The sequence below is a fragment of the Drosophila albomicans genome, chromosome 4 (assembly GCF_009650485.2).
Source record: "Drosophila albomicans strain 15112-1751.03 chromosome 4, ASM965048v2, whole genome shotgun sequence".
Taxonomy (NCBI): Eukaryota; Metazoa; Arthropoda; class Insecta; order Diptera; family Drosophilidae; genus Drosophila; species Drosophila albomicans.
The window spans coordinates 462,412-475,235 of NC_047630.2; the positions used below are offsets into that span (position 1 = coordinate 462,412).

The 12,824-nt window shown below is 32.6% G+C and overlaps 1 protein-coding gene across 4 annotated transcripts; it reads left to right on the plus strand.

Annotated features, from left to right (window-relative positions):
* The first annotated feature begins 1,990 nt into the window (after positions 1-1,990).
* Positions 1,991-12,506, plus strand: LOC117573186 (slo-interacting protein 1). 4 transcript variants are annotated; one of them, XM_052006292.1, is made up of 6 exons: positions 1,991-2,136; positions 2,343-2,825; positions 3,648-3,983; positions 4,752-5,721; positions 5,785-5,942; positions 11,880-12,505. In XM_052006292.1, exons 1-6 carry the CDS (start codon positions 2,083-2,085, stop codon positions 12,210-12,212), a joined length of 2,334 nt encoding a protein of 777 aa, XP_051862252.1. In that variant the 5' UTR covers positions 1,991-2,082; the 3' UTR covers positions 12,213-12,505. The 4 variants fall into 4 exon arrangements, with proteins under 4 accessions (XP_051862252.1, XP_034112061.1, XP_051862253.1 ...); XM_034256170.2 differs by having other exon boundaries at positions 5,785-5,957; positions 11,880-12,504; XM_052006293.1 differs by having other exon boundaries at positions 2,580-2,825; positions 5,785-5,957; positions 11,880-12,504.
* The last annotated feature ends 318 nt before the right edge of the window (positions 12,507-12,824 follow it).

Below are 12,824 nucleotides of genomic sequence, written 5' to 3' on the forward strand. Positions count from 1 at the left end.
AACTAGTTTAAAAACAATGCTATTGAAAAAATTTCGCTAATTTATTTTGCTCCTTACAATTTTAGAAAAGATACAGCAACTACAGTAGAATCCGGTTATAACGACTCCGCTTATAGTGTCCGTCCGGTTATTGCGACGAAAAGTCGATAGCTTGGTTGGTCCCCATACAAACTTACATATATGAAAGAGCCGCCTCCGCTTAGTACGTCTCCGCTTTTAGCGACAAACCGCTTATACCGACGTAATTTTTCGCAATTCAACCGGATATTGCGACGAAAAAAAAAATACAGCGGAATAATGCCAACAAATTTAAGTATCAAACGACGCTGTAATAAATGTATGCATTTATCAGTGAATGGCACTCTTGCTTGTGTGCGTAGGAGCGACACAAAGGTTCTAACATTCTCACTACTCTCTGTTAGTTTTAGCTGACGCCTTAGCTTATGCTAGGAACATGCAGGTATACGATTTATTATGGAAAAACCATGCTATTAAATTGAATTTATAAATTTTTTGTTTTGTTTAAAAATTAATTTGTTTTATTTTAAAAATCTATTACGAACATGGCAACCATAAAAAAAACAACAAAAATTAGTTTTGCTCATTTCGGTTAGTGCGTCTTCCGGGTATAACGACGTAAAATCGTCGGTCCCTTGAAAGTCGCTACAACCGGAATCTACTGTATATGTATATTTCAAATAAATATAGTAGGCAGGTCGAGTAGCACATGCCATCAGCTGTAGTCTTTCATGCACAATAATAAAAGTAATACCGTATTTATCTAACATTCTATTCGTTTGTTTTTTAATATTCATCGAAAAAAACTCCATATTAATAGTAATCATTTTGATGCTTTAAATTGAATTTAATTACAATTATTAAATTAAAAAATAAAAGGAAATGGACCGAAACAGAAAATATTTATAGAATATAGACAAAATATTAAAATTGACCTATTATATGTACAGCAATCTGATCGTTTCAGTACGAGTTGCCTAATATGATGCCAGTTGGGAGTACATCGTTTTAATGAATATAATAATTTTATAAAATTTATAAACAAATACTATTTTTATTACTTATACATATTTTTTTAATTGATGTTCTCATGTTTGATTGACATGATTCTATTACTAATAACCATATAATACATACATAGATACTCCAAGTTTTAAAGCAAAAGCCGAATGTTGTGATTAGAACCCCAGAGCCTTTTCGGCTCATTTCGACACAACGTACATTTCACACTCAGTTCACTAGCAGTGCACGGGCGTATTTCGTTGCGCTGTGCGATTTACATTTTTGTATTTCTTTGCTATCTTACTGACAGAAATAATATCCAATTGCGCTTTGATTTTTGATTCAAATTTTGTACATTTAAATATTAAAATGAAGGGTAAGTAATTTTTGCAAACATTTTGCCAATTAAAAAAAATTTTGAATTTTTAAAAATTAATTTATTTATTTGCTACATTCTTCAGATAACATTTTTTCTTCGTAGGTTTGACGAAGTTTGCTTCGCTGGACAACTATTTGAGTGATGCCACTTTAGTGAAAGTACTTGCATCATAAAAATGCATAATTTAAGCGGATGCGTCTGGTGTAAGTTATAAAGATTCGGCGCGACTTATATGATTCTTTCTGTGGTTCGTTCAGTTTAAGCAGGTTATTAAACTGAAATTTGACATCTATGATTATTTCAGAGATTCGTTCAGTATACACAGGATAAGGATAATAAGCTGCTATTACCTAAATTTAAGTAATTGAATAAAATTTATTTTCATGAAAGAAATTGCCATTCGTCCAAAAAATTACAAACGTTTTTTCTAATAATTTTGCAACAAATTACATCCTCGTTTTTGAATTTAGAGACTTTATTATTGCCAAACTATAGACTGAAATTATTTTGAAGTACAAAATTTATCGCAAAATACTGTACAACAGAAAATTGGCGACATTTTACATTATGCATGCTTTGGTCACACTAGATTATATAGTAAACGATGTCTGTACTTGTGTTGTTATGTGGGTGTGGATTTACATCACTGCATCGAAAATAAAATAATGTAATTTGTTATCAAAATGTGCTCTAATAACTGTGTTAGCGTTGTTGATTTAGACTATGTTCTAATAAAGGTAAGTTTCAAGTACACTGATGACAATTACATGCAATTTATACAGACAATTCACTTGCATGTGCCCTTATGTATTAGTCGAAAAGAATATACATTTTTTATTCTCAAGCAATATCGATATATTTAATATATCGATATCCATAATTCCTTTACATGTAAATTTCTGTAAAAATTGTATTAACCAAACAATAACAAAATTTGTTTCAGCTTAATGGTAGCGACATTTCATCGTTGTCGAGTTATGAGGTGGTTCAAATGTTCCTTCAATCTAAAGAAAATCTAGTAGTCGAATTGTCCCGAAAAACAAACCATTTACAATTTTCCGATGCAGAGCAAAATAAGTTTGATATTTATACAAAACATGAAAATATTCTACAATTACCAAAAGATACAAGAGATGGCTCACAACCCAACACAAATTCCATTTCATTTCCCCTGCCACAGAAAAATGAAATCATATTAACTTTACGTGCATTTAACAATGTCAATGTCGATGCCGAACCATTGTTAACAGATGTTGAACACGCCACCGTAGTATCAAAAGGAACTCAAACCACAACCGAAAATGGTTTTGACATTAAGCAAAATATCGATCACAACAAAGACATTGTGCAATCGATAGCTGATCATTTCATTGAGCAACAGCACCATCTATTCGAACAATGCTTGGAACCAGAAATTGACATTGAGGTGAGTAATTTTTGTTTTACGGTTTTACTTTTCGTTTTCGTTTAGGGACCAAAACCGAGATTTTCGTTTTTATGTGCTCCAGTTTTCACAATTTTTTGGTTTTTGGCTATCGCAACGTTACATTTCTTACTGCTAAAACAGCTGACTTGTGTTTTGGTTAGAAGTAAACAACGCGAAAAAATGGCATTTGGTATGTTCAATTTCATGCGTTGATACAGCTCATACAAAGATGATTTTATCTTGCATAGATAATTTATGCTTTCTCCTGAAATAAATATATTTGCAATAAGTTGTTTCCCACAAAAAACGGGAACCGATTTCATTCCGGTGATCTCAAAAACTTCTTTATTCAATTTTAGCATTTAAGTTTCCCCAACTCCAACAAAATGAATGCCATCCGCCTCAATATACAAGTATTTTGAACTTGCTTTTTCATTCCATCAAAAGTATGGTAGCTTTGGCGATAACTCATGGTATCGGATTTATCGGTCGCTCACTAAAACGAAAATTGTTTTTGCTGACGCCAAAATTTTATTTCCAAATTTGAGGTGGGATCAGAAATTAGTCGTTTTAAAAATAATTACATGCCTAATTAATCTTTTGGCGATTTTTAAAGTACGACAATAAACCAAGAGTCAACTACTTTTGCAAATAAGATCCGATTTGGTGTGGAAAAAGGTATTTACTTTTCATTTCGGCAAGACAAACTTAAACGTTTTGTAAATCGAAAGAATCTTTCGATAGCGAAAACGGGAGCATCAATTTTTTTATTGGTATTAAATTTATCACAATTATTTTGAAAAGTTTCTTGTTTGTTTTTAGGAAATAACGCTTATTAATAAGGACTCGATTGGTGGCAATTTAGGATTAAGTGTTAGTTGTCCCAACGACTTCGAGGAAAGTATTAAGCCTGTGATACGCAACGACAACAGTAATAATACAGACTTGACAATATTAGATGAACATGATGCCTGTGAGGATGTCTTCATCAGTGATATTCAATCTGAAAGTATTGCTGATATTGATGGACGCTTAAGGCGTGGTGATCAAATTCTACGTATTAACGGTCTCGATATAAAAACTAAAAAGCACGCTGAATCGCAAATCTCAATGAACGGCAAGGCTGTTACGTTGCTTGTCAGTCGCATTTTGTATCCCGTAAGTGATATGAAAAGAACTTAATAGTTATTTTAAGTTTAATTAAACATTTAAAATAATTTCATAAAGAAAAGGCCGAAAATTCACTAAGAAAGGGCTCGTTAGTAGCGACAGGAAAGTTTTCTTTTTCTCAAAATAAATTGTATTACTTTTATAACCAATCTCCAAATTCGTTGTTTTTGCGAATTCGCCCATGGTCGGCTGTTATGTTCGAAATATGCAGCCGAGAGGATTAAGACTTTACATGTAGTCGGGTGTGGAAATTGGAACAAAAAGGTAGTGACATGCTCACCGCTCAACTGAAGAAAACTTCTTAATGTTTTACACACAAGTTCGGTTTACAAATGGCTACAGATCGTAAGCAGCTGATACAAAAATCAAAAGTAGCAAAAAGTCGAATGCGTTTGATTTTCGCGACTGTAACTGCCGCCGACTTTCAAAAGTCGCCGAGCGCCGCATCTGCGATTTATGTATACGATCAAAAGCATCATCAAATAGAAAGCAAAAAAAGAAAAACGATGACTGTTGATAATTCTTGTTTTTGTAGCTGTTTGAGTTTTCCCTATGCTTCAACTCCGACTTCTGATTTTTTTCAAAAGAAGCAAAATCATTTGAAATTAACACTTTTTAAGCACTACACACACATAAAAAGTAGTTACAACTTAAACTTTAAAGTTTAAATACTACAAATTAAAAAACCAAGTTATTTTTTTTACATTTTTGCAAATAGCAATCATAATAAAAATTTTTCTCTCATTTAATATTAAGGGAGAGGACGAGGACGACGATGATGATGATGATGATATTGACAGCAACTTTGAATATGCAAACCGATTATTGCCTGACGATTACACAAATGTTGTTGATAAATTAGATACAATTCTTTTGGCCCAACAACAGCAGTCTGTACTAACCGGAAATAACTTAATTACTACTCAAACTAACTGCAAATCGGCTCGCGTTAATCCAGACGACTTGAAAAATGAAACTCAAATAAGTACTCTGAGTTTAAGAGATGAGGAACCAACGAAATTGCCGAAATTGCATCTAAAGTCAAAGTTGCAATCTGACTGTCCCTGTCAATTATCAGAAAAAAACCTTTCAGCTAGAAGTGGAGATAAGGCTTCAAAAACAGCTAAATATGGGTATGATGAAAGCGAACATATTTATGAAACAATACCAGAAGATTCGGAATCCGAGCCGCTTTACTGTTCACCATATCAGAGCTCGAACTATATGACGGCAATGGGCTCTTGTTCATCGGCTGATGTGTTGGAAATGCAACAACAAACCCAGCGAGTAGCTCAATGGCTTGGCCTTAAAAAAATTGGTTCGAGATCAATACACACTTTATCTGGACGTTTAACTAAGCAACAAAATCGATTACCAAATCGTATATGCACATTAACCAATACTACGAGCGGCTCAAGTAGTAGTGGTGCTGCATATAGTGCTTGCGGATATATTAATATTGACAGCGATCATGCAAATCAAAACCTACTCGTCAATCAAAATAAAGAAGAAATTGACACCTCATCAAGTGCTTATAATACAGGTGGCTCGAATAACAGTGCTTCTCCACGCCAAAATGGTCCGATAGCAAATCTAAACAATGAAAATTCTACAAGTTTTCAAATCATCTCAGGTGCCTTAAAGAACACTGCATCAACCATTGAACCATTTGGTAAATGCTCTCGAATACACTGTCCAGCACATGTGTCGCAAAAAGAGCAAATTGGTATGTTATCTTGAAAAATTGTTATATTTTATTAATATGAATTGTTTTCCCTATTTGTTGTAGCAAATATTTCGCAAAATAAATCACATACAGACGAACCACATACAGGCCCCTTATCCGCAAAAGCAGACGTAAAAGTTTCGCGTTTGCAGCCTACGGAGGAGCAACAAGTTCAATCCTGTCCACAATTTAATGCTCCGAACTTAAGCAGATATCACTTTGTTAGTAGCCAAGAGGTATGCTTAAACCTTTTTAAAATAAATTCATTAAGTATTTTCAATTCACTTGCGTAGTAGACATGGGATATATGGTTGTTCATCTGGTGACGGATAGATCATTCATAACCAATCAAAAATAAAGAAGATAGCTACATGTGAATGTGACATACGTGCAATTCAATAAACATTGCGGTATTATTCTTACAATATACCAAATTAATATGCCAACAAAATTTCAAATATCACAAAAGCCATATTTGGAATATAGATATACCGTTCAAAATATATCACAGAGTACAAAGTACATCAGATTTTCAACCAAAGAAACTAAGGCCCGACACCATATAAAGCTATTTTTAAAATATTTTCTACATTTATCTGATTGCAACAAAAATTTTCAGTAGCCTTAGACTGTAAAGAATATTATGTGCTGTAAAAAAATATATCACTATCTCTTGTAGTCTATGAGATCTACGTGTTTAAACGGGCAGGCATACAGACATGGCTATATCGACTCGACTGTGTACACTTGTTCATAACATATCCTGTATTCACAAAGTTAGAATACCCTTCTTCCTTATGGGTAACGGGAAGAAAAAATATTATCGTTTCTTAATAAAAACGCGAACGTTCAATTTTAATGTTTTATTGTCGTGGTATATATGTTCGCATATGTAACCAATTATAATTTTGGCTGTGGCATGAACAAGAGTACAAGAATACAAATAAAAATGCAACAAGTAAGAAAGTTACAGTCGAGTGTACTCGACTGTGAAATACCCGCTACCCATTTTGAATAAAAGCAATATATTTTGCGGTATTATTCTCAAAATATACCGTATATACTACAAAAATACTAAAAATATACCAAATAGTATATGTGGTATATCCATATAGTACTGCATTCAAAATATACCATAGACGGCACAATATACCAGATTGTCAGCCAAAGCAACTCAGACCCTAGTAAGTAGGCGTTTTTGCTTATACGAAAGTATTTCTTTACAAACTTCGACAATTTTTATCTGATAGCAACCAAATTCAGGAATCATAACTACTATAGTTATTATTGTATACACCAAAATTCGCAACTCTAGCTTTAAAATTACGCTTGTTATTAGATTTTTTTCGATTTGCGGGGGCGGAAGTGGGCGTGGCAAAAATTTGAAACAAACATCTGCGTGCAATCATAACAAATGCTGTCGAAATTTATAGCTCTATCTCTTATAGTCTCTGAGATCTATGTAGGTGTTCATACGGACAGACACACAGACGGACATGGCTCGGCTCGGCTGTTGACGCTGATCAAGCTGTGTGCTCCTTCCGACATATGTATATCACAAAACATTTTTGGTTTTGACAAATGGCGTTAATCTAGCCGTAAACAAGCTAGAAGAACGTCTCAGTAACTAGAAACTTTGCGTTTTATCCAACAGAACTTTTTTTTTTTTATTTATTTTTTAAATATATAATATATACCAAAATATAAATTTAATTTATTGTGTTTGTTGATGATTGACTTTTTCAAATATATGCCCATATAATGCTAATAACACATTCAGCCATTCAAATGGTTTGAGAACAAAAAGTTATTCTCTTGTTTAAAAAGTACTCGTGAGAAAACGTCTTTACTATTTTTTTACTTTACTTTACTATAAATATCATTATTTCATATAAATTTTTCCTAAATATATATTTAAATTAAAGTTTTCTTTCAGTCATCTAAATTAATTGCTTATAAAATTAAATGTAAATTAGAAATTTTAAGTTTATTTTAATAACCGCGGGGCTCCGATTCTTACATTCACAAACGTGTTTACTTTCGAAAGATTCTTTCGATTTACAAAACGAGTAAGTTTGTCTTGCAGAAATGAAAAGTAAATGCCTTTCTCTACACCAAATAGGACCTTATTTGCAAAAAGAAAAAAATTGTTGACTCATTGGTTTATTGTCGTTCTTTAAAGACCGTCAGCAGATTTATTAGGCATGTAATTATTTTTAAAACGACTAATTTCTGACCCCACCTCAAATTTTGCCGTCGGCAACTACAATTAAATTTGTTGAAGTTGGGTAAAATATGTTTTTCAAAAATTAATTTGTTTAAATGCTAAATTTGAATAACAATTAAATTTGTTGAAATTTTTTAAAAATTAATTAGATTAATTTAATTACTTAAATGCTAAAATTAAATAAAAATAGTTGTTGAAATCACCGGAATGAAAAGGTGGCATACCCGTTTGATTGCCGTTTCACCGTTTTTAATTTTTAATGTAAGCTTCAAATCTTTATTTGCAAAAAGGCAAATATATTGCATTCAAGGGGAAAGTATAAATCATCTATGCATGATAAAATTATTCTTATGTGAGTTTTATCAACGCAGGAAATTTGTTTATTTCTGACCAAAACACAAGTCAGCTGTTTTAGCAGTAAGAAATGCAACGTTGCGATAGCAAAACGATACCAAAATCTTGTGAAAGCCGGAGCACCTAAAAACGAAAATCTCGTCTTTGGTTTCAAAACGAAAAGTGAATACCAGAGCACGTCTGTAATATTTAAATCCTTATGATTAAAATAACGTAAAATACACGATTCCAAACATTTTGTGGTCCCAGCTACTTCATTGCTGTCATTGCTGTCAAATTGCCAAGGAATACGACTTTTAAGAAAGTCAACTTTTTGAGCCTGAGAATCCATTATTTTACCACACTTGGAGTATAAGTAAGTTTAGTTAAACATATTGATATAATGAGAAAATTGCATTAGGAGGGTGCGTTTGTTTTCAATAGCGTAGTGTTGTAGTAAAGTAGCGTTGTATTTTATAAATAAGAAAATAATAATTATAAGTAATAAATTAATTAGTTTTTTCTACAATAAAAATAAAATAGTACTCTGACAACACCATCAGCTTATGATGAATGGTCGATTGTCTCTGAATAATGCCTATTGCTACACTGGTAGCAAATGATTTGATTTAATCAAAGAAATCATACAGTATCCCTTGGCGATATCTTTCAGGATTAGCTTAAATTGCAGTAGTAAGGTATACTGGTATATACTAAGGTATGCTGTACCTTATTCTGAGGCACAAAATATATACACAAAAACCAATCAAATTAAAACCAGCGTAACACAGCGTGCCCAGAGCAGCTCGGCGAAAAAAAATTTTGTTTGACAAAAACGTGATTTAAATCTAAACCCCACATACAAGAAGAAGCTTTCGTTAGCTACTTATTGCTTTTATAAGGTCAACGCGATCCAAGGGTTTGTGACCCATCTTAAATCTCAATCCGTGCAGAAGCAAAAAATTTTCCAAAAGAAACCTTTATTCTTAATGGATAAGGACCGCAAAATTAATATATATATATTTATTTTATAATTTGAGCACTAGAAGGTAAAATATTAACACATTTTAAAGATACTTGCAGTCTTTTCATCCTTAAAAAATATGTTTATAACAATAATTTCAAATATGTTTATCAATACAGATGAGTATCGCTTAGTATTATGCAAACCGAGCTGAATACTACAGCACTAAAGCAAATCTTTGTGCAACCGTCTGCGTCTAAGACTCTGAGGTATCTAAAATATCTTAAAACTAGTATTCGCTTATAATTTGGTAAGCTAGGATTTCTTTTGCACTTCTGATAGATTAGATTACAAATTCGCCAGTTCCGTAAATCATAAAAGTAATTGTTAAAACCATGAACGACAACAAATGACTCTTAAAATATGACAAAGGTATTTGATTATCGCCGCATACCACCTCAGCTGAAAGCTGCAACTGCAGCTGCACTGCAGCAATAGTGAGGGTTATTCACGGATTTATGATTATATTAAAGAGAGGGTTGTCTGATATGTGTGATTTTCCTATTTTCTTACTATTGCATAGACTTCGGCATGGAATACAATTTTCCTTATACAGGCGTGACGGAATCCTGCATCTTGTATGTGGTGTTTTAATTGCTGTGCTTCATCAGTATTGATTGATCAGATCTAATGTGTCAGAGTCTAGTAAACGTTTAGGGTGGGCAGCGTTCTCTGTGTTTTCGGAAAACCGATTTTGAAAAACTTGTCCTGCTTATATCTCAGACTGACTGGTAGTAATTATACCCGCTACCCATAGGGTAGAGGTGTATTATAACTTTGTGCCGGCAGGAAATGTATGTAACAGGTAGGAAGGAGGCATCTCCGACCCTATAAAGTATGTATATTCTTTATCAGCATCAACAGCCAAGACGATCTAGCCATGTCCGTCTGTCCGTCCGTATGAAACACTGGATCTCAGAGACTATAAGAGATAGAGCAGTCATTTTTTTCGACAGCATTTGTCATGTTTGCACCCAGATCAAGTTTGTTTCAAATTTTTGCCACGCCCACTCCTGCCCTCGCAAATCAAAAAAATCGAGTAAAGCTAGAGCTGCGACAATATGATTCCTGAAAATTTAGTTGCGATCAGATAAAAATTCTGTAAGTTATTTAGGAAATATTTTTGTATGGGAAAAACGACTACTTACTTAGGTCTTAGTTGCTTTGGCCGACAATCTGGTATATTGTGCCGTCTATGGTATTTTTTGAATGTGGCACTATATCGATATACCACATATAACTTTTGGAATTTTTTAGTATATTTGTATTTTCTGTATATTTTGATAAAATTCCGCAATATTTTGCTTTTATTCAAAATGGGTAGCGGGTATCTCACAGTCGAGCACACTCGACTGTAGCTTTCTGACTTGTTATCTTTGTATAGGAACAGGAATATAGCGGTTGAATTTTTTATTTACTTATTTTTATTCTATTTGATGGTTGTATTCCATTAAGTATTCCGCATAGGTTTAATAATTAGTCGAAGTCGTTTGTTTACCTAAAGCGTAGATCGAAAATATCGCCATTTCAAAATAGGACATAATCAAATGATCGTAGTATTGCAGACTTATTTGCGAACTTTTTTCAAAAAAAAATTCTGCTTCATGTTTTAAAAATATTTTCTCTTATTCTCTTATATTCTCGTATTCTTGTTTCTTTCATTACCAAAAGATGATAACTGAACTTATGGCTAGAAAATCTGTCTTTTCTCGCGAGGCAGCTACTTTGCTACTTTTTAATACCCAATGATATAGGGAGCCTGCTATTTCATTTAATTTCAATTTACGATCATTCAAATAATTTAGTGGTTTTTTTACCACCCTGTATTGGGGTCCACTGAGTTAGCCGTCTTCGGTACTTACTTCGCCACGTCTAAACTTACTATACCAGTCAATCATTAAGCCTGGTATCTGTTTTTTCTCTTCAGAAAACAATATTTTAACAAAATTTTAGTAAAAAGTTAATTTGCCCAGTTAGGTAACAGTTATTTAATAAAAAAAAAATAAAGTTACAGACATTTATAAATACGTCTTTTAACAGTTAGGACTAAATAAAAATCATTAGGATTTGACTCTAGAGGCGCCATCAGTGTGTCAGACCGGGAACTTTTCAATTGGCCTGTTATGTATGTATCTAATTCCATATACTAAAAGTACGCATATAACAATTCTTTAAGGGCTCATATGGGGTAATTATGTTTTATTCGTATTTTTTAAAAACCTAAAAATTGACTTGTTTTGTTTTTATTAATTTTTTTAAAGCAAACTAAGAACAAAACGCAATTGTTTGCTGGAAAATACAAAAGTGGCTTAATTATTTTTTTTTAATTGCAATCATTTATTGTTTGTTAATTAAGTGTACTTGCGTAATTTACTTAAAACATTGTTGATAAATGAACCATCTACGTGCTACCGCTTTTGCTGTGAATTGGTAGCAAATAACCAGTCAATTCAAATGACTTTTTATATAGATACTTTCTATCAATCTCAATTGCAATTATTTACATAAGTACATTAGATATACTTACAAATCAATTGTCTTAAAAATCTAAAAATGTATATATGTATTGAATAGGTATCCAGTAAAATTGTGTCGGGAGTATCAAAACCTAACGCAATTCTTGTGCATACCGAAAATGTGTCGGAGGAAATTCCAATGGTATGGAAAGTGAAACGTCGGCCTGACGGAACCCGATATATTGTTAAGCGTCCAGTGCGAAATCATTTACATTTGGGCATAAGGAAAAATCTACGCAACGGTGACTTAACCACAACAGAGGATGATACTATATCAGAGGTAAAAATTGGACGTTACTGGACTAAAGAGGAGCGAAAACGCCATATAGAACGCGCACGTGAAAGACGGCATCATCAACAATTGATAAATCAACCACAATATCCAACATAATAACTATTTACTGCTTATATATTTACGTACACATTTAAATTTTAAAATCCACCAATCTACCTGTAAAATAAATTAATCCTTTTAGGTATATGTATGCGTGTGTTGCTGTCGGGTTTCAATTGCAGTTCATTAAATTGTAATTGGTAAACATTTATAATTAGCAACAAAATAATATGTTAAATGTATCGGGCAATAATATAAGTCAAGTGTCGCCACTTGCATGTCATAGTGAATTTTAGTTATGAGCAGTATTGAGCGATAATAGCCTATATAGATAGTGACATTAATTAATTAAATAAATTTCAAAATGTTAATTTGAAACAAAAATGTCATTTAAAACTATTTAAAAGAACTTATTGTGACATCTAAATACCAATTCACTTATGTATTTGTATGTCAATGTTTTTATTTTTAGCAAACTTTTGAACTGAAACAAATTTAAAAAGATGAGATTTTTCATAATGCCATGGCAAAATCTTAAAACTCCTGACTTCAAAATCTTATTGAAAACCATAAAGTTGATATACATTGACGAACAAAACTTTAACACTGTAAACCTGTAAACCAAACAAGAGCGATTTGGTTCATTAGCAGCAATTGAGTGGAAAAGAT

Excerpts from the sequence above, each read along its gene's own strand:
- LOC117573186 (XM_034256170.2), top strand. The coding sequence starts at position 2,083 with ATGTGCTCTAATAACTGTGTTAGCGTTGTTGATTTAGACTATGTTCTA. Across the intron at positions 2,826-3,647 it reads AACCAGAAATTGACATTGAG|GAAATAACGCTTATTAATAA; the intron begins GTGAGTAATTTT and ends GTTTGTTTTTAG. Across the intron at positions 5,958-11,879 it reads ACTTTGTTAGTAGCCAAGAG|GTATCCAGTAAAATTGTGTC; the intron begins GTATGCTTAAAC and ends TGTATTGAATAG.